The following is a 19444-nucleotide window of genomic DNA, read 5'->3' as shown; positions in this document are numbered from 1 at the left end:
GCTAAGTAGTGTGGGTCTCCACAAAACTATGCAGACGGCAAACTAGTTTTCAGTGTGATCTCACCTCCCTTTGTCAAAACACCGGTAAGGTTCTAGGTCCTTCCTGAACTTCCTAATTGCAAACATTGGTTGAGCACCTACTATGTGCCTTAGCTCATTTTGTGTGCCTTAGCTCCATGCAGCAACTCTGTGAGGTCAACACTATCATCATCCCCATTGTGCAGATGAAGAAACTGAGCTCAAGGACAGAAATGACAGGTCCCGGAGGCCATCAGCATGGGTGACATGGTGTGGACACAGGCAGGCTGAGAGCGGGTCCTCACCCTCCACCAGTCAGTGGGGGCCTTGGCATGTCAGGTGGTCGTCAGCCAACCTCAGCACTTGCTGGCTGAGCACAGCTTCTTGCACGATCCCGTTTGGGATCTGGGTTAGACAGATTTTAGGGGGGACTCTGAAAATCCAAAGCCTCCTCCCTCCCACCCAACAAAATCCTCTCTACCCTTCACAGCTCGGACAGCCCCTCCTTCTGCAAGATCCTCCAGCCCATGGGGGTCTGGTGCCTTTCTATTCATACCTCTCGTTTGTACTCAGCCCCCACCCCCAACCCCTGGCCCGTGTGGCTCTCAGCTCCCTGGTACATATCCCTCGGCCCTGGCTCTGAGAAAGAGAGAAAGTCTCTCAAGTAAGAGACAACATTTGAGGGAAAAGAGTTCAAATTCCCCCACTCCCAAATTGGACCTTGTGGTAAAGGAGAATGAACATGAATTTTGCGCCAGGTACAGCTGGGTTCAAAGCCTGCCTCAGTCTTCTTGTGGTATTGGGCAAGTCACCTACTGTCTCCACACCTTTTCTTCAGGCCTGAATTGGAGGTGATGAAACAAATGTGTTCCTTTCAGAATGGCACTGGTTGAGGAAAGACTAGAGGTGCCATGGCCAAAATGTTACAGGTACTTGAAAAATGGTAGCTGCTACTGATGATTTTTATGAATGCCAGCTGGCTGGCTGGCTTCATTTGCTCATTCGAACAGGACACAAATAGGAACGAAACTCAAGTCACATTCCAGACATTAGTCTGAAGGACTTCAGGAGGCAGGTTTCTACGGTGCACTGCTGTGGTGGGGGGTCCTCTCACCCCTTTCAGTCCCCACCCTCCCCCATGCTCTATTCCATTCAAAGAAGCCCCCTGTCTTTAGGTGGTAAACTGAGGTCAAGACCCCTTCTCTTGAAAGGGAGAGAGGGGAATGCAGGTAGTTCCCTGAGCTGAGTCATGTTCTCATTTTGCAATTGAATAAACCAAGGCCAGAGATGAGAAGTGCTGCCTTTGTCAGACAGGCCTATGTGCACATACAGGGCTCTAGAACCTTCCACCATGGCCAGAGGCCCTGGGTGGATGTGGCAGGCCTCATGACCTCGGGAAGGGAAACCACCACTCCTAAGAAGGTTCCACCCACCCTGCCTTCTTCCTCTTGAACCTCCTTCCTCCACTCTCAGGCTTCTTCTCTGCCTTTATTTCTGATCTATCTATATATATTGTATTTTTTTACCCCCTTTGTACCAAAGGGTCATACTTTGTGCCAAGCCTCTCCTGGCTATTGAGAATCTTTGTTTTGTTTTGTTTTATTTTGTTTTGTGTTGGTGTGTGATTGTCTTTCCTGAGCGTGTTATTCTTGGAGGCAGAACTGCCCTGGCCTGGACAGGAAGGAGGGAGGCGGGGGTGGGGCATGGCCACCCCTTTGGGACATTGCTGTCTGGGCCCTCCGGGGCATGGGAATCTTAGGGTCACCAGGGAAGCTCCCAGAGTGCAGGGCAGGGACACTTCTTCCCAAGGAGACAATGAAACAGCCAGGGTCCGCCCTTGCCTCCCGCCTGGAAAAACAGCCCCCAGCTGCACAGTTGCACCCCCTCCCCCAGGAGCGGGACAGAGGCTCCCGAGGAGGCCGCAATGAGAAGGTGCCACTGGGCAGACCAGCCTCTGAGTCCAGAGTCGCCCTGCCTGTCACCCTTTCCCCATCCAGACCACTCTGCGCTTCCTACTTCTCACAGTCGTGATGCACTGGTTATTAGATTTCCTGTGACCATGCAGTGCAATGACCAGGTGAGGCCACAGGAGCCCAAAGGGCTGAAGCAGCTCCCACGCCTCACCACCACGGGTTTCTGCTTCCCGGCTTCAATCAGACACGGCTACAGAAGCACCGAGAGGGGACATTTGGACTAAGGGACAGCAGTCTCCACCCCTCAGCAAGCTTGGATGAAACACTGGCCACCAACAGGGCCCCGCGACATCAGCACCTCTATTTAAGAAAGTGGGGAAAAGCTTAAGGGATTGTGGGCCTGTTCCCCAAAACTACCATTTAAGAACATTTTGATCTTTCAAGGAATAGCCCTTTAGCAAGCAAGAAAACTTGGTTCCAATTCCCTGAGGTTTTACTGACTTGGGCTTTTTACCTAATGGTTGAAGAGGCATTTCACTCATCATCTTTTCAGATGGGAGGGTCCCTGCCCCTCACGTGGAAGCTGCATGAGAATTAGAAAAAGGTGTCATTTCCTCGATACATATTTTGTTTTTTAAGAAATAGCTAAGTGGTTTCACAGGATGGCTGGACCATTCATGTCCCACCAGCCATATATGGGTGGTCCAGTTTCTGCACCTCGGCCAGCATATGATGTTAGTGTTGCTCGTCACTTTAGCCATTCGGGTGGCCGCATGGTGATCGCTCGCTCCTCCTCAGGGAATCTTGCTCTGTCCGTGTCACAGTGTCGTGTCCCTGTGAGCTCTGTTAGAACAGGGGTCTTCTTGGTCTGCTGTCCGTGCAGCCCCAGGGCCAGCACAAGATGAAGCCCAATGGCTATTCATGGAATGAGTGTGTGGCCTGTGGGGTCTCTGGCTGTTTTAAAGATGGGAAGGCAGGAACGCAATGAGGCTTTCATTCTGGGAAACTTCCTGAGCACGCACCAGGTGGGATTGCACAAGGCAGGCTCAGGCCCTCTGAGACACAGGAGAAGGGGGAGGGGGAGCAGCACCCAACATCCCGCACACCTCACCGTGGGCCTGGCACTCCTCACCGCTCCCACTGCATCAGCCTTCTCAGGGGAGAAACGTCCAGAAGATAAATGTGTGGGGATCCCCAAAGCTCTTCCCCCTGGGGTATGGGGCTTTTGGGTTCGGTTCTCTTTTTCTTTTTCTCCATTGTAATTGCACCAGGGCAAGGACCAGGCCTTTACTTGGATTTATCCACGGGCCACGCTCAAGCTTTGTCCTAACCTGCTGAGTCGGGCTGTGAATTCGGCTCCCTGAAGAGAGGGGCTGCCTGCTGTCCCGTGTCGGGCACACCTCCCTGCTGGTGGCTCTCGCTGGCCAGACTTCATGTTTAACACCTGCCAGGCTAAGGGGTCTCAGAGCTTCCCCCCACAGGGAGATGTTTCCCTGAGGGTATCAGAATGCAAACAGGATAAATGAACTAATGATGCACTTGAATTTAATATTGAGTTTCAGTGTTTATTTATAGGTGAAATGGCTCACAGACATGTATATGTAGGACTCAGTATTTAAAAGAAAAAAAACAAGAACCACAAATGAAAGGCAACTTCAACAACTAAGATGAAGACAGAAGGAAGGTCAGAAAGCAAAACACATGCCCGAAGGCCCCCATTCCCTTGCCGAACTTGGCCGCAACATTGGCCTTGAGATTCCTGGTAGCTGTGCCAGTCTTCTAGGGCTGCTATAACCAAGTGCCACAGACTGGATGGCTTACCCAACAGAACGTTATTTTCTCACAGTTCTGGAGGCTGGAAGTCCGAGGTCAAGATGCTGGCGGTGCTGGTTTCTTCTGAGGCCTCTCTCCTTGGCTTACAGATGGCTGTCTTCTCACATGGGCTTTTCTCCCTGTGCCTGTGTCTTAATCCCCTTTAATAAGGACACCAGTCACAGTGAACTGGGGCCCCTCACATGACCTCATTTTAACCTCAATCACCTCTTTAAAGGCTCCACCTCCAAATGCAGTCACATTCTGAGATGCTGGGGGTTAAGACTTCAACCTCGAATTAAGTTTGGTGGGGGACACAGATCAGCCCCCAACAGCAGCCAGTAGTAGCCAAATGTGAGTCTGTTACAGGGGTCAGAGGAGTTGTGAAACAAACTGGAGCATTTCTCAGCAGCAGCCCCGAGTCCTGCGAGAACATCCCCCTTTGGCCCTTGACCCCAGACGCTGTGTGCGGAAGTAGTGGACGTAGCTCACCACAGCAGCTGAGTGGCAGAAGGCAGTCCACCCTGATGCCCCACTATGTACAGCACACCAGCAAAGTCATGTTCAGTGAGGTCATCCCACAAGAAGCTTACATAGCCTTTGCTAAAGGACGCACACCAACTGCCCCAAGAGAAGTTCAACTCCAAGGGCCTGAGGGGTCCAGGAAAAGACCCCATGGCACAGTGAAAAGCCCAGGCTTGTGAACTGGGCTCTGCCTTGCCGGTGGGATTTAGAAAAGCTGAGATGAAGAAGGGCTGGATTTCTGGTGGAAGGAGAGGCCTTAAGCAAAGGCAGGGGTGGTGTGGGCCAGCGTCCCCACCAGCCTCACTTCCTCCCTTGTCCAGCATCCCAGAGTGGGTGCCTCCTTCTGGGACCATGTGCTCTAACTCTGGTCTCCTTCTCTGTGTCCCTCTGCAGGGCTCTGGCTGAGACCATGGCCAATGGCATTGACGAGCTCATCGGCATACCCTTCCCCAACCACAGCAGCGAGGTGCTGTGCAGCCTGAACGAGCAGCGGCATGACGGCCTGCTCTGCGACGTGCTCCTGGTGGTGCAGGAGCAGGAGTACCGTACCCACCGCTCCGTCCTGGCGGCCTGCAGCAAGTACTTCAAGAAGCTTTTCACAGCCGGCACTTTAGCCAGCCAGCCCTACGTCTATGAGATCGACTTTGTCCAGCCCGAGGCCCTGGCCGCCATCCTGGAGTTCGCCTACACCTCCACGCTCACCATCACCGCCTCCAATGTCAAGCACATCCTCAATGCCGCCAGGATGCTGGAGATCCAGTGCATCGTGAATGTGTGCCTGGAGATCATGGAGCCTGGGGGAGATGGGGGGGAGGAGGACGACAAGGAGGATGATGACGATGACGAGGATGATGACGATGAGGAGGACGAGGAGGAGGAGGAAGAGGAAGAAGATGAGGAAGAGGATGATGATACAGAGGATTTCGCCGATCAGGAAAACTTGCCCGATCCCCAGGACGTCAACTGCCACCAAAGCCCATCCAAGACAGACCATCTCACAGAGAAGGCCTATTCAGACACTCCCAGGGACTTCCCGGACTCCTTCCAGACCAGCAGCCCTGGCCACCTGGGTGTGATCCGGGACTTCTCCATTGAGTCTCTGCTGAGGGAGAACCTGTACCCCAAAGCCAACATCCCCGACAGGAGACCCTCCTTATCTCCCTTTGCCCCGGACTTCTTCCCACACCTCTGGCCAGGGGACTTTGGTGCCTTTGCCCAGCTGCCGGAGCAGCCCATAGACAATGGGCCACTGGACCTGGTCATCAAGAATCGGAAGATCAAGGAGGAGGAGAAGGAGGAGCTGCCCCCACCCCCACCTGCACCCTTCTCGAACGACTTCTTCAAGGACATGTTCCCAGACCTTGCCGGGGGGCCACTGAGCTCCATCAAGTCAGAGAATGACTATGGTGCCTATCTCAACTTCCTGAGTGCCGCCCACCTGGGGGGCCTCTTCCCACCCTGGCCGCTGGTGGAGGAGCGCAAACTGAAGCCCAAGGCCTCTCAGCAGTGCCCCATCTGCCACAAAGTCATCATGGGGGCCGGGAAGCTGCCGCGACACATGCGGACCCACACTGGGGAGAAGCCGTACATGTGTAACATCTGCGAGGTCCGCTTCACCAGGTGCGCACCACACGCCCCAGGTGGGGGGCCCTGTGGGGGGCCCTGTGGGGGGCTGGGAGAGGGTTAGAGGTCTTGGTGATGACAGCAGAGAGGGGCATGGGTGGCGGAGGGCTGGGATGGAGAGAGAGACCCAGTCCAGGGGAGGTCCGGCTGTGTCCTAGGGGAATGCCAAGTTCATTGCTAAAAGGCGTGCTGGGCATTACTTGGTGCAGTGATTTTCAAGCTCTTTTGAAGAGCGAAATTTACTTTAAAAAATATTTTCTTATATACAATATTAGGTGGAAGGCCAAGATATAAAACAGGTCAGAGCGGAGTTGTTCTGGTTAAGGCAGAAGCGGGGGCCTCAGTGGCCTTGCTCGCTTGGCCTTCCTCTCCCATTCCCCACTGTAGATCCATGCCAGCCGTCTGAAGTTCCCTGGAGGAGCACAGCCCCTTTGTTTCATTTGGAGCATGTTCAGCACCCCTGGGGCTGTCCCAAGTGTATTCCAGTACTGTTGCCCCAACCACGCCCAGGAAGATGGGAGGTGCGATGTGTCCTTTGTTTACAGAGGAGCACTCGGCCTCCCAGTGGTTGCTCGGTCACTCATAAATGCAGCTGAAAAACGGCAGAGCCGGGACTTATTTGTGTGACAGCAAAATCTAAGACCAGGAGGCTACAGAGAACTCTGAAGTTTTGCAGCCAAAACTGATGGGAGTCAGATTTGTCCACTGCTAGGTGTCAATGCGCCTCATTCAGAGAGACTGTGGTGTGTTGGTGCTGTTTGCCGTCACCGCTGTGAGGCTGGCCTTCCCAGTCCTGTCCGCAATGGGGAAAGTTCTGGTAGGTGGCCTTGCATCAGGGCTTGGTCATTTCCATGTGTCGGATGTGGACAGAGCCTGCTGGCCATCTGCCCTGTGAGCACGACTTACTAGGTGAGGTCCTTCCCCACTGCTCTGTGGGAGAGCTTGCTTTGAGAGATGCACGCTTACACCCACAGTGCTGCGGTCACCCCAGTCCTCTGGAAATTCATCATGGGAACAGCTGGGGGCTCATTCTTTAGATTTTCTTCAGTGGACCCAAAGCTTTGTCCTTTAAGGACACAGTGAGATTTGAATTATGTCAAATATTGAATCAAGGTCATGTTTTTTATTTTATTTTATTTATTTATTTATTTTTAGAGAGAGGGGAAGGGAAGGAGAAAGAGTGGGAGAGAAACATCAATGTGTGGTTGCCTCTCATGTGTCCCCTACTGGGGACCTGGCCTGCAACCCAGGCGTGTGCCCTGACTGGGATTGAACTGGCAGCCCTTTGCTTCACAGGCCTGTGCTCAGTCCACTGAGCTACACCAGCCAGGGCAAGGTCATGGTTTTCAAGGGGAAAAACAAGTTCCATAAAGTAATGAGACCTACTCTTTGGGGTGGCTTAAAACTCTGTCAGAGGTTTCTGGAAAAAGGTATCAGAAATTTGTTCAGGCGACGGTGGCATTGCTAAAATAGCCTGGCAGGCTCATTCGGCAACTGCTTCGAAGGACAATACTGATTATTTCCAAAGTGGCCTTGGAGTCCCCGCACAGCTGCTTCCGTGAGGGAACCCCCAAACAGAATCTCTCCATACGTTTTTAGCTAACAGTGTAGGGAGAACTTCCAGAGCAGATGGACCTAAATCCTGGCAATTCACCTGCTCCTCAGATGCCTTTCACTAATGGCCCTGTCGCCTAAGGCGATGCTTCCCTCTCCTCCCACCCCCACTCTCTCCTGAATTCACTTAGCCCCACAGGGCCCCGCTGGAGCCCCTGACCAAGGCTGACAGAAGCCCAGAATACCAGAGAGAAGTTCAACCAGAACATAATCCAAAGTCAAGTGCAGTTCACGCATCTCCAGCCCAGAGGAGCCCAGCCCTGAGGAATCTTCAAAGAGTTGACATTCTTCACTGGCCAGATCCCAGAAAGCCTGCTTCTGAGTAGCTCGGAGCATCCCCTCCTGCCATCCAGGGCCCAGCTCCCTAATTTCTATGCCTGTCCCCTACACAGGTTGCTGCCACTGAGACATCTTTCCTTTCAGGGGAGACTCTTGACTATAGCTTCAACAGGATGCCTGTCTCAGGCTAGTGCAGAGTGGCCCTGCCCGGCCCCCAAGTCCCCATTTTTATTCCTTCCCTGTGCCTCTGCTCCAGGCCTCTGCCACACACAGCTTTCCATGAGGACCATGCCAGTCCTTGGGCCCTGGCTACCCCAGGGAAAGTTTTAAACTTGGTCAGGCACTGCAGACAGACTTCTTGCCCTCCTGACACTAGAACATTCTCTGAGCGGGCCTCCTGGTTTGGGCAGCAAGGCTGGGTTACATAGGAGGGCTGCATTCCCCAGCCCTCCCTCCCAGCGCATTCCTGGTGATCGCTCAGGGTGGCCTCTGTGCCTGCAGCCTCCCCTCCCCTCCAGGTCAGATCAACCGGGGCGTCCAGACCCTCTAGACACCTGCCCTGCCCTCCTCAGCAGCCAGACTCCATCAGGCCCAGGCCCGCCTCAGGCTGAAGCAGCTGCATTCCGGCCTCCCTCGGCGCCTCCCCCTTCCCCCCACCCCCAGTTCCCACTAGGCTCTGACATCCTGAGATTGATCAGAAGACCTCTCACCTCCTTCCTGGGAGGCTGGGCCAGGTTCTCCTGCTCCTTTGAATAAGGGACTGTGTATCTCACTGTGGGCTGTGGCCATCCCTGTCGAACATCCGACCCCCTCCCTGGCACAGTCTTCAGATTCACTGGTTCCTTGCTTCCCTCCTGCCACCTCCCTGGCACCACCCTGCAAGGATTCTTTTTGGTCCTTGGAGAGAGCCAACGCTGGCCTGTCCAAGTGGGGATTTCCCGTAACTGTCTGTAACCAAGACCCTTGCAGCCTTACCCCAGGGACCTTCTTTGTGGCTGACTTCCTGCAGCCACCGTCCATACCGCCTTCCCTCCTTCCCCAGCTGGAGGCTCTTCAGCAGCCATTTAAAGCAGCAGCTGCTGCCTCTTTGACTCAGAATTCCCAGGCTCCCTTGCAGGCCAGGCCACGCCCTGGGACCGGTCCCCCAGGGGCCGAGGGAGCCAGGACCTGCTGCCCTCAACCCTCCTCCCCTTGGACACTTTCCCTTTCTGAATGTCAGCAGGCTTCTGCTCTCTGGCCAGGCCTCCCTTCCTTTCTCCTTAATGCTGACCCACCTCTCATCCCTCTTGGAAGGCCCTACCCTGCCTCTGCAAGGAGGCGCTTTGGCACATGCTCCAAGTTATGGCCTCTGGTGCCAATGCCCAGAATGTCCACGACCCGTGAGGATGTCATTCCTGATGATTGCAGCAACCAAAACAGAGAGGAGGGAGGGGCCTGGGGACTCTTCCATCAAAGTCCTTCTCTCCCTAAAGCCTACCTGCTGCGTTTACTCTGCTTCTCCAGGAACAGGGGCCACGGCCTTCCCACCAGAGTGTTCTCTATTCCTTGGTGTTAGGACCCTCACCCCTGAATCAGCTCCAGGTCTGCTCCAGTCCCACCAGTTGTCCCAGCCCTGCTTGCAAATCCACAAAGGAGACACCCCTGCAGCCCCAAGCAGGAGCCAAAGACTGCGTTTCTCTGGCCCATGCTGCCCCCTCTTAGCTCTGGTCACCGCTCTGAGTCCCTCCACCTGTGCCTGAGCCCGGCTCGGTCCCTCGGTACCTTTTCTTCCTGGAAAAGGCCGTGTCTGTGCCGGCCGCAGAGAAACCATCTCAGCCACAGTCAGTCCCAGGTGCGCCACCTTGGGAGAGAGAAACAGGACCCGGTACAGAGGCAGTCTGGATTAAGATTCACCCAGACCCTCCTCATTAGGAGGCCCTCCAGTTCCAGAAAGTCCAAAAGCAGGGCCAAAGGTCAGGACCACAGGGCTCTGTCAGATGTGGCCCTGAGGACCAGCCTTGTTGAAAGGGGAGCAAGTGAGCCGGGAAGATGAGAAGGCGTTTGTCCTCTCCGCCCACAGAGCAGTGCTGCTGCCTCCCAGACTGCAGGTGGGCCCAGGGGTGCCCCACTGCAGCGCTCACCACTGCCAACAACGGGGCCTCAGAAGACCCTTAATTCCTCCTAACATCCGTCACGTTGGTCCTGCAGTGCAGGCAGCTGTGTGGGGCGGGGCACTCCTAGAGAGCATGGCTGGGCAGCCCTCTGCCCTCAGTGGCCCTGCAGCCCGGCTCTCAGGAGTGCCCTAGCCACATCCTTTGGGGGACAGGGAACACAGGTGGAGGGACCAGCCCCCAAGCAATGGAAGTCCTATCCCATCCCCGGGAAAAGATGGATGACCGCTGTGCTCTGAGAAGTCACCCTCTGGTGGGCCATGATCTCACCAGCTTCCACTGGATGCCTGGCCAGCATCCCCCAAAAGGCCATGGCTTCCAGTTCCTAGCGCCCACCTCCAGTCAACCAAACACTGCCGGTCGCTCCTGCAGCCTGCAGCGTCTACTCTGCCAGCAAGGCCAGGGGCCGGGCTTCCTTTTTGTTCTATATTTTCTCCTAGTCCTCCCGCTCCTGGCAGCTCTGGGGACCTTATTAAGATAATGTAATGTCATTAGCAGTGGCAGCAGGAAGAGAGTTGGTCTCAGACCATCAGGTTACCCAGAAGTCTGGAGAATGGTGCTGGGAACACATTAGCTTGAGTGGGGGCCTGTGTGGGGGCTGAGGATCCGAGGCTAGACCCGAGGCCCCTTCCTTCCACTCAGGGGGATGAGCTCATGAGGACCGGCACATCCCGCTCAAAGACGAATCCTCCTGGCCGGCACGGGGAATGCAGATCCAGGTCTGGGAGCACATGACCTGGCTGGTCTCGGGTGCAGGATGCAGGAAGGAGGCAGCAGACAAGGGGGTCAGAGCCAGAGAGGACCATGTTGGGTTTGGAGCCGGGGTTCTGAGAACTGGCCCTGCACCAGCAGGTCACTGGTCAGTCATCAGACGCTCCAGGAGCATCCATTCTACATTCAGTGCAGGGCACAGGGCAGAATACACAGTGTCTGACAGGTTCTTAGAGCAGGGACCAGTACCTCTGGGCCCCATGCTGAGCGAGGGCAGGGAACACTGCACCTGCCTCCCAAATTGCTGCTGAATGAGTGAAGGCAGCGCTCGGTGAGTGCACAGTGGCGCCTCAGAGAGAGATCGGGTGATCATCAGGAACCCCAGGTCCAGGCCTGGTTCTGCCTCTAGCCAGCTGTGCTACTTTGGCCAAGTCTCCACCCCTCTCTGGGCCTCTTTCTGCCCATGTGTTTGTGAGGGGGTTGGAGCAGGTATCTCTAAGGTCGCTCCCAGTTTGGTGACTCCATTCACATGTTGCCCAAGATCAGGAAAGCTGTGGACACCTGGCGGCACCCTCCTCGCCTTTGTTTCCTCCTGAGAAGGATGGAAACACTGCCTGCTGCAGCTTCGGTGAGTGAGGCATTGCTGCCTGGTGCGTGGGAGGTGCCTGATTTGCACTAACGCACTAAAGGGGAATGCCCAGGAGCCTGGCTTTCTCCCCGCATCAGCTAGGGCCAGTGCTCCTTGCCTGTGAATTTTCTACCTCCTGCTTCATCTTGTCAGCTGGGCGCCTAACAAGACAGCCAGGGACAGGGAGTGCACGAGGGGCACCTAAGGGAATCGGCCCAGTGACAGCCCCTGCCCTGGAAATAACAGACACGGAAAATACAGGCAGTGAAGGGGGCCTCTGAACGATGTCCTCATCTGCCAGGAGCACCTGGGTGGTTGAGCAGGGGCCACAGACAGTGTGCACAGACAGAGAGGCTTGGCCCTGGAGCTCACGACCAGCTGGGAGGCAGTGCTGGCACATTTGGGGCCACCCGGTGGCCGGAGCAGATGATACTGACACTTTTTCTGCTGCTCCCTGCTGTCCCTCCTTCGACCTCGCTAGAGGCACAATGTTCAGGTCACCGGTGCTCTGGGCGACCAGGGCAAAGGGCAGAACCTGAGTGGCCAGGGGAAGGTTTGTGGAGGATTACTCTTAAGTTTGACCTGGAAGGATCAGGGGGATTGAGAGTGGGAGGCATTGGGGTGGGGCCGTTTGCAAAAGTAAACTCAGAGATGAAAGAGGTGGGTGCAGGGAGGAGGGGGCTTGGGGCGAGGGGCTCACGGCTGGAAAGAAGGCGTTCGCACACTTGGATCTCCAGGAGGACCTTGAGGATGAAGGATTGGTGTCCAATGTTAACAAGATATACCCAGAAGGTCAAGGAACATATATGAAGACCCCGTGGACATGGATGTAGGGGTGGGGTTTGACTGTGGACGTGGGGGGCAGGCTGGGTGGAGGGGGGCAAAGTGGGAAATAATTGAAACAACTGTAAATGTAAAACATAAAGTAAAAACATAAAACAAACATAAAAAACAGGTATACCCAGAAGGAGAAGGAGCCAGGGTTTACCAAGCATCCATCCCATAATATGACAGGCTCTGTCTGCATTGGGGAAGCGGCTAGAAGTCCAACTCCTGTGGGCTTGACCAGAACCTGGCCTGCTAGGGGTCAGAAAGTCCACGTGAACGTAGGTGCAATGCTCAACACAGGGAGGGGGGTGCTGGCAAAGTAGGTGGAGTGATTTTTTTCCAGCTTCACTGAGATAGAGTGGATATATATCATGGTGTATGTTTAAAGTATACAGCGTGATGATTTGATACACATATATATCACAAAATGATCACCACGGTGAGGTTAGTTGACATGTGTCACCTCACACAGTTGCCTTTCTAGTGCACATGTGGTGAGAATGGTTAAGATCTACTCTCTTGGCAACTTTGTAGTCTACACTAGTCTTTCGAACTAGAGTCACCAGGGGTCCCCTGAACGTAGTCATCTTGTAACCAGAGGGAGTGAGCGTGTAAAGAGTCTTGAAAGCTAACGGGAAAGTTAGCACATGGGCCCTGGCACAGGAAGCCTTGGGAGATTTTAAGCAGGACGCAGGCCTCCCAGCCTGGAGGGAAGTGACTGAGAGCTCAGGCCCTGATGTTAGAACACTTTCTGACTTCATTCATGCTGCGTCCCCGAGCAGCTCCGATTTGTGAAGAAGCAAGAGTAGAAGCACTGTATTCCCTGCAGGGGGTGAGGAAAGAGCCAACAGGCCTGAATTCCAGCCCCAGCTCTGCTAGTAACCTTGGGGTGACCTCATTGAGCATCCCTCCCTGGGCCCCAGTTCGCCTACCTATAGAGTGAAGGGTTAGCCTAGGGCTCTAGTTCTCAGCGGGGTCCATGGATGAGCTTCAGCAGCAGCTTCCTTCAGCTTGTTAGAAGTGCAGATCTCTGCCCTCTCTACCCCAGACCTGCCGAATCAGAGACTTCTGGGCGTGGGGCCCTGCACTCTCTTGCATCAGGCCCTGGTACTGCTTCTGGTACATGTACGAGTCTGAAAGCCACCGGCCCAAATGTTCTCTAAGTCCCTGTCCTGCTCAAACACTCAATCGCTGGATGAAATGAGGGTTGCAGATACTGTAAGGGCAGCATGCAGAGGGTCAGGGAGAGCGTGGGATGTCACTGCAGGCCTGGGGGCAACTGGTGGGTTGTGGGAGGGGCAGCGACAGGGGAAGTGGAAGAGAGAGGGGTCTGGTGCGTGGAGGACACTAGCCAGCTCACTTGCTCCTTTCTGTCCATCCCACTCCCCACCTCCATTTCCCAGATGCCCTCCAGCCTTCCCGTGGACACAGGTGGAGGGGCAGGTCCTCCTCCTCCCCTGGTCCCTGGCAGGGTACACAAGGCCGACCTGCCCTGCTCCTGGGGAACCAGTCTGAAAATGAGAGCCAGTGAGACCTCTAGTGGCAGGGGACACCAGGAGACCAGAACCTCTGCTCCTGCTGTCCTGGGGTTATGTAGAGGGTGGTTTATTTAAATCTGGCCATTTTAGGGTGGACTCCCGAGCTCCACATCTGCTCTGACCTCAAAGCCAAGCCAAAAATTACAGGCAGACAGACGCTCCACCCAAGCCACACCTGCAGGGAGGAGATGGGAGATGGGACCCAGAGCTGCTTGGCCCTTGGGCCTGGCCAGAGAGGGCTTCAGAATGATCCCAAGAGGAGCCCTTGTTGCCCGGCTGACTCTGTCTCAGCCAGGCTGAAGGCCTGCATCAGCTGGTTCATGCAGACTCAGTCTTGAGGAAGAAGACCCTGGGATGTCAGTTTTCCCCTCAAGACCACTAAGAGGTGTGTTGAATCTAGTGCAATGCAAACCCAGATTTCTACTCATCAGACCTGGACAATAGAAACTGATGTCTGGCCCTAGGTATAGCTCTGCACAGAGAGGTTATAAGCAACTCACCTAAGGTCACTCAGCATGTTAGCGGTGGGTCTGCAGCTGGAGCAGGGCTCCCAAACCCCCCATGCCAGCCCCACCCCGACACCACACCTTACCTCTGATAATGCCGCTTAAACCCTGAGAAGCTTTGCGATAGATTAGGCTGCATTCTTGTTGCACCTGGCTCTTTTGTAAACCCTAGAATTGTCTGCAGACAAAGAGCAGAGCCCGGGCTTGGGATCAGAAACCACAGCGCAGGAGACTTGAACAAGGTGTGCGGGTTTCTATAGCCTCCCAGATTAGCCCTGAGGACAGACGGAGCTCCACAGCCGGGCTGGGATGGGCCCGGGGGCTCTGGGCAAAAGCACATGACAGACGGGAGGGAAGTGGGCAAGAAGTTAAGGTGCAACTCAGTATCACAGGTGACTGCCCCACTGGAGGACCAAGGACGGACTGCTGGCTTCTGGGGACGTGTGTCACCAGCAGGTCTATTTTCTAGTCTGTGAGACAGGTGCCGGACAAAAAGCGGGAGCTGCATTACTCAGAGCGTCTGAGTAGAAGGGGTCCTGGTGTGGAAGGGTTCTTTCAGGGCATTGCTTTCTCTCCAGCCCTCTAATCCAGGTGATAACCACACCTGTTTGGTGTGCAGCAGGGATTGCAGGTAAATCGTAGAGTGGGTGCCTTCCTGGGATTTGAGACCTTGGCTGCACAGCCGCTTCTGGAGGGAAGGGGAGTGGAGAGTGAGCCCTGAGGCCGCTGACTTCCGGCTCTGCATTGCAGGCAGGACAAGCTGAAGATCCACATGCGGAAGCACACGGGGGAACGGCCCTATCTGTGCATCCACTGCAATGCCAAGTTCGTGCACAACTACGACCTCAAGAATCACATGCGCATCCACACGGGCGTGCGACCCTACCAGTGCGAGTTCTGCTACAAGAGCTTCACGCGCTCCGACCACCTGCACCGCCACATCAAGCGCCAGAGCTGCCGCATGGCACGGCCGCGACGAGGCCGCAAGCCCGCCGCCTGGAGGGCCGCCAGCCTGCTCTTTGGGCCTGGAGGCCCCACCCCCGAGAAGGCTGCCTTTGTGATGCCCCCTGCGCTGGGCGAGGTGGGCAGCCACCTGGGCGGGGCCGCCGTGTGCCTCCCGGGCCCCAGCCCTGCCAAGCACTTCCTGACGGCGCCCAAGGGTGCGCTGAGCCTGCAGGAGCTCGAAAGGCAGTTCGAGGAGACGCAGATGAAGCTGTTCGGGCGCGCCCAGCTGGAGGCCGAGAGGAACGCGGGGGGCCTCTTGGCCTTCGCGCTGGCCGAGAACGTGGCCGCAGCGAGGCCCTACTTCCCGCTGCCCGACCCATGGGCCACCGGCCTGGCCGGCCTCCCTGGGCTCGCTGGCCTCAATCACGTGGCCTCCATGTCTGAAGCCAACAACTAGGCTGGTCCTTGTCGGCCCCAGTCCAGCTGCCCTGTCCTCTCTCCCACCAGGCCCACCCTGCCCCATCTAGTGGATCTGCATTTATTTCAAAATCACAATCAAAGAAAAAAATAAAAATATATATATCAGCAGCAATGGTATTTTCCAGGCCTTCTGAGGCAGCCGCCTCCCCTTCGCTTGTGTCTGAGATGGCATGTCCTCTCAGCTGGGCCAGGCCCCCCTGACTGTGTGTCTCTCTGGCTCTCACCCAGGAATTCACCTGGCTGGCCAGGCCTCCAAGGAGGACCCCAGCTGGGTGCCTGGGGGCTGTGTGAGCAGCGAGGGGGCTGGGCCTGAGGCACAGCGGGAATGAGGGGTGGGGCCTGGGGAATACAAACTCTAGTTGAGCCCCATTTCCTTATGGCAGAGTCCCTGCTGACACTGCTCTGACATGTTTCCAGTCCCCAGAGGTCCTGGGCTCCTTACGGGAGACACCCTATTGGCAGGGAGGCCTCCTGGGGCTCGGAGCAAGGCTCTGGGCTCCAGGCCCATTTTTCCCTCACTGTCCTGTGACCTTGGACAGATCAGCTATCTCTACCCTCGGTTCACCCCACTATGAAGGGGAGCTGGTCATTTGGTTCCCCTCTCCCACCCGCCCACTCACCCACTCTAATATCCATGCCTGTCCCTCCAAAAACAATTCTTGTGAGAGTGGCCGCTTTGCACTCCTGAAGTCGCTGATGCAACCATCTGTAATACAGGCTTTCGTTTTAGTCCGCCCACCTCTGTATTAGCACCGGTGAGAAATGTGGCTGCACTAGACACCAGTAACCGAGAGCTGGGGTGGGGATTGTCCACAGCCCTCGGGCAGTGTCGGGGAACTCCACACACTCCCCTCCTCTGTTCTCTGGGCAGGCCCCCCGAGTATGGCTGGACCCTGAGGTGCATTTACTGCACCCCCGCACACCCCTTCCAAAGCTGTAGGGAGTCTCCAGGGACTCCTGAGGCCAACAAAGAAGAGGTGGGGACCATGTCTTCACACCTGTCAGCTGCCTCCCTCTACCACAATCCCTGGAAATAGATAAAACTCTTGGTTCCTGGGTTTATCTCTTCGCTTTTCAAGTTGTAGGTTTCCCTTTGCTGCATTTGAACACCCTCGACCCCCTCCCTCTGGGGATGCGCCTGGGGTGTGTGGCCCCCGCAGGGCGGAGAGGCTGAGCCTTGGCTCCAGTAGGGCCCAAAGGGCTCTGCGAGTTGGGGCTGTCCCCCACCACTCTCCCTGGTGCCAAGAAGAAAGACAGCTCTGCTGGCCCAGTGCCTTCCTGATCTTTCTCCCCTTTCCTGCCTTCCCTCCCTTTTCTCACTGAGTTTGCATCCGTTTCTCAGTAGCAGAAAGGAGGAGAGCTCATCTGCATGAATGGCCCAGGGCTGGCGTCCCCAGGCCCAGAGCTGTGGGCCTCAGAGACTTCACTGTCCTCTCTCCTTGGCTTCTCCCTGGGCAAACACAAAGAACAAAAAGGCCAGAGAAGGCTACAGACTGTCAGTCCCCAGCTCTCCAGAAGAGACCCCCAACACCACCCACCACCTGATGCCGTTACCCCCAGAGGGAATTGCTTCAGACACCCTGTTCAGATGTCACCTGCCTGGGCAGCCATGTCTGGGGTTCCTGGCTGCACTTCAGACACTTGCCAACACGCACAGGTTCCCCCGTCAGCCCAGGGATCGGGCTGGTCTGCACTTCAGATGAAAACAAGGAAAAATGAACAAATCGAAATCCAGTGGTATTGGGGCTTTTGTTTTTATTTTGTAAAGGTAATGACTTCTTATAAACTCGATTTTTCAGATGACTGGTTAGTTCTCTTTGTTTTCTCTTGGCCGCAGTTTGGAGTGGTGCATTGTAAATTACCCAAAGACGCTGAGTACTGTATGTTTGAGAAGAACTTGAAGCAAATGGGTCGTGGGGTCGGGGGCGGGGATGTTTGCTTTGGTTTCCTTTTTTTTTTTTTTTGGATGTTTCGATTTCTCTGTGGGAAAACTTTGAAATTTTTTCTATTTATAACTCCTTTTTTAAATGTGATTGCTATATGTAAAAATGACACTCAACAGTTTGCCTTAGTGATTCAAGGGACAATCTTCCATAACGTTGATGGCACGCAGCATCCCGCCGAGAAAAACTCTCAGCTAACTTTCTGGCCTATTTATTAAACAGTATTAATTGACTTGATGAAATTATATTGAGAGTTGCACTTCTGTGAGAGGTGACAGCCACCAGCCAATCAGTACCCATCCACAGCTTAAGATTTTGGCAACTGGGTGTCACAAACTTGCAATGGCGTCAAAGACACCTTGACAAAACAACACAAACCCTTGGCCCTTATTCGATCATTTGAAGGGCAGTGTCCTGAGGTAGAGAAAGCCACACCTGCCCAGTCCCTGGTTAAGGCTGACGACCCCCTTCTGATTCTCATTTTGGTTGTCAGTGGGCGTCCGCACAATGGGGAGGCCAGGGCGCGACCCTCTGACGGTCTCCTACAGTCCAGCTGTGTGAGCCACCCTCTGGTCATAAGCTTGTGGACATCTGTGAGCCTGAATGTGAGGAGTGTGTGTGTACACGCACGTGTGCGGGTACAACCTGTGGTGTGTGAGCAGGGGAATGTCGAAGTGTGGCTGGCTGACTGAGGACAGCCCGTCCTGCCAGTTCCCTGGGGTGGCGTCCAGAGGGGCCTCCAGGGGGCCCTGCTGCCCTCCTTGCTCTTCCTCGCTGGCCCTGGGACTTCTTCTCTCACCTGAGCCCTTTTTCCAAGCAGGGGACGCTGACTGTGACAGAGGTAAGGGACCATACTCTGTTGTCCAGTGGGGTCGACCCCACTCCGAACCTGGTGCACAGACTCTGAGTGAAATGGTCCTCTGAATCTCCTTTTCTGAATAACCGAGGTGGGCCCAGGGCCCCTTTTCTGTGCTCGCTCCCCTTCCTTGCTGCGGTAAGCACTTTCATAAACGGATGTGGCACGTCTTGGTCCAGAGGTGAGAGCGTGCCTGGGTTTCAGATGCAGGCCCCTGTGAGCCGCGCGACTGCAGGTTCATTGCTTCCCTGATCCAGTCCTCACTTCCCTCTCCTCTGATGACAAAGGAGGTTGAGTGCTTCCGAGTTCCTCCAAGGTGTCAACCAAACACCTCGCAGCAGGGGCCTGGCCCACTGGGCAGGTGGGGACTGAACTCCAAAGCAATAGCCTGAAGGACCCCCCCCCCTTAGTGTAAAATGGCCCTGAAATCCCATGTTTTGGCTTTGAAGTTCAGGCCAAACATCTATCACATAACACACATGCATCAGTCCTCATATAAAAGTACAGTCTTGAACAACTTGCCACTTATGTTCCTTGCCTTTTCCCCAGAATCTTCTGGTCAGGTCAGCATGTTTTTTAGCTGCCTGGAAGCTTGAAGAGGCCCCAACTCAGAGCCCAGTGCAAAAACACAAGGCCACATGCTCGTCAGTGTCCCACTCAGCTGGGACATCCTGGGGACATTGGGAACTCACTCTGGGGAATGGCTGTCCACTGAGAGCCAGAGGCGAATGTGGAGAAGGAGCAGGGAACTGGGCACAAAGGCCTGAGCATGGGGTGCTCCTGAGCTCTCCATGTGAGTTAAATCTCCTCCAGTCCTGGCCAGGTGGGCGGGTGTTCGTGAGGCTCTGCAGACTGGGGCTGCTCCCTCCGGCCCATGGGGCTAAGAGAGTTGGGAGCTGACAACAGCAGAGGAGGGAGGGACAGGTGGGAGGAGCAGGCCACCGAGAACAGGCCAGAGAAGCCTGTGTGCCTGAACTGGGGAAGAGGCTAAAGGGATGCGTGAGAACAGGCCTTGGCACTTCTAAAGGAAGAGGAAGGATTTCACCAAAATTTGACCGATTTGGACGGAAGGAGA

At 55.2% G+C, this 19444-nt stretch overlaps 1 protein-coding gene across 3 annotated transcripts in view; it reads left to right on the top strand.

Moving 5' to 3' along the window:
• ZBTB7C (zinc finger and BTB domain containing 7C) overlaps positions 1 to 17373 on the top strand; it is a 299236-nt gene extending 281863 nt beyond the window's left edge. For all 3 annotated transcript variants that reach the window (XM_037033965.1, XM_037033974.1, XM_037033984.1), the window contains 2 exons: positions 4662 to 5888; positions 14896 to 17373. In XM_037033965.1, coding sequence (XP_036889860.1) covers positions 4678 to 5888; positions 14896 to 15547 — 1863 coding nt within the window. In that variant the 5' untranslated portion in view covers positions 4662 to 4677 and the 3' untranslated portion in view covers positions 15548 to 17373. The remainder of the gene's footprint in view (positions 1 to 4661; positions 5889 to 14895) is intronic.
• Positions 17374 to 19444: the final 2071 nt, after the last annotated feature.

The sequence above is a fragment of the Sturnira hondurensis genome, unplaced genomic scaffold, assembly GCF_014824575.4.
Source record: "Sturnira hondurensis isolate 20B ecotype Veracruz unplaced genomic scaffold, ASM1482457v3 Scaffold0001872, whole genome shotgun sequence".
Lineage (NCBI taxonomy): Eukaryota > Metazoa > Chordata > Mammalia > Chiroptera > Phyllostomidae > Sturnira > Sturnira hondurensis.
This window is presented reverse-complemented; position numbering and strand designations above follow the sequence as displayed.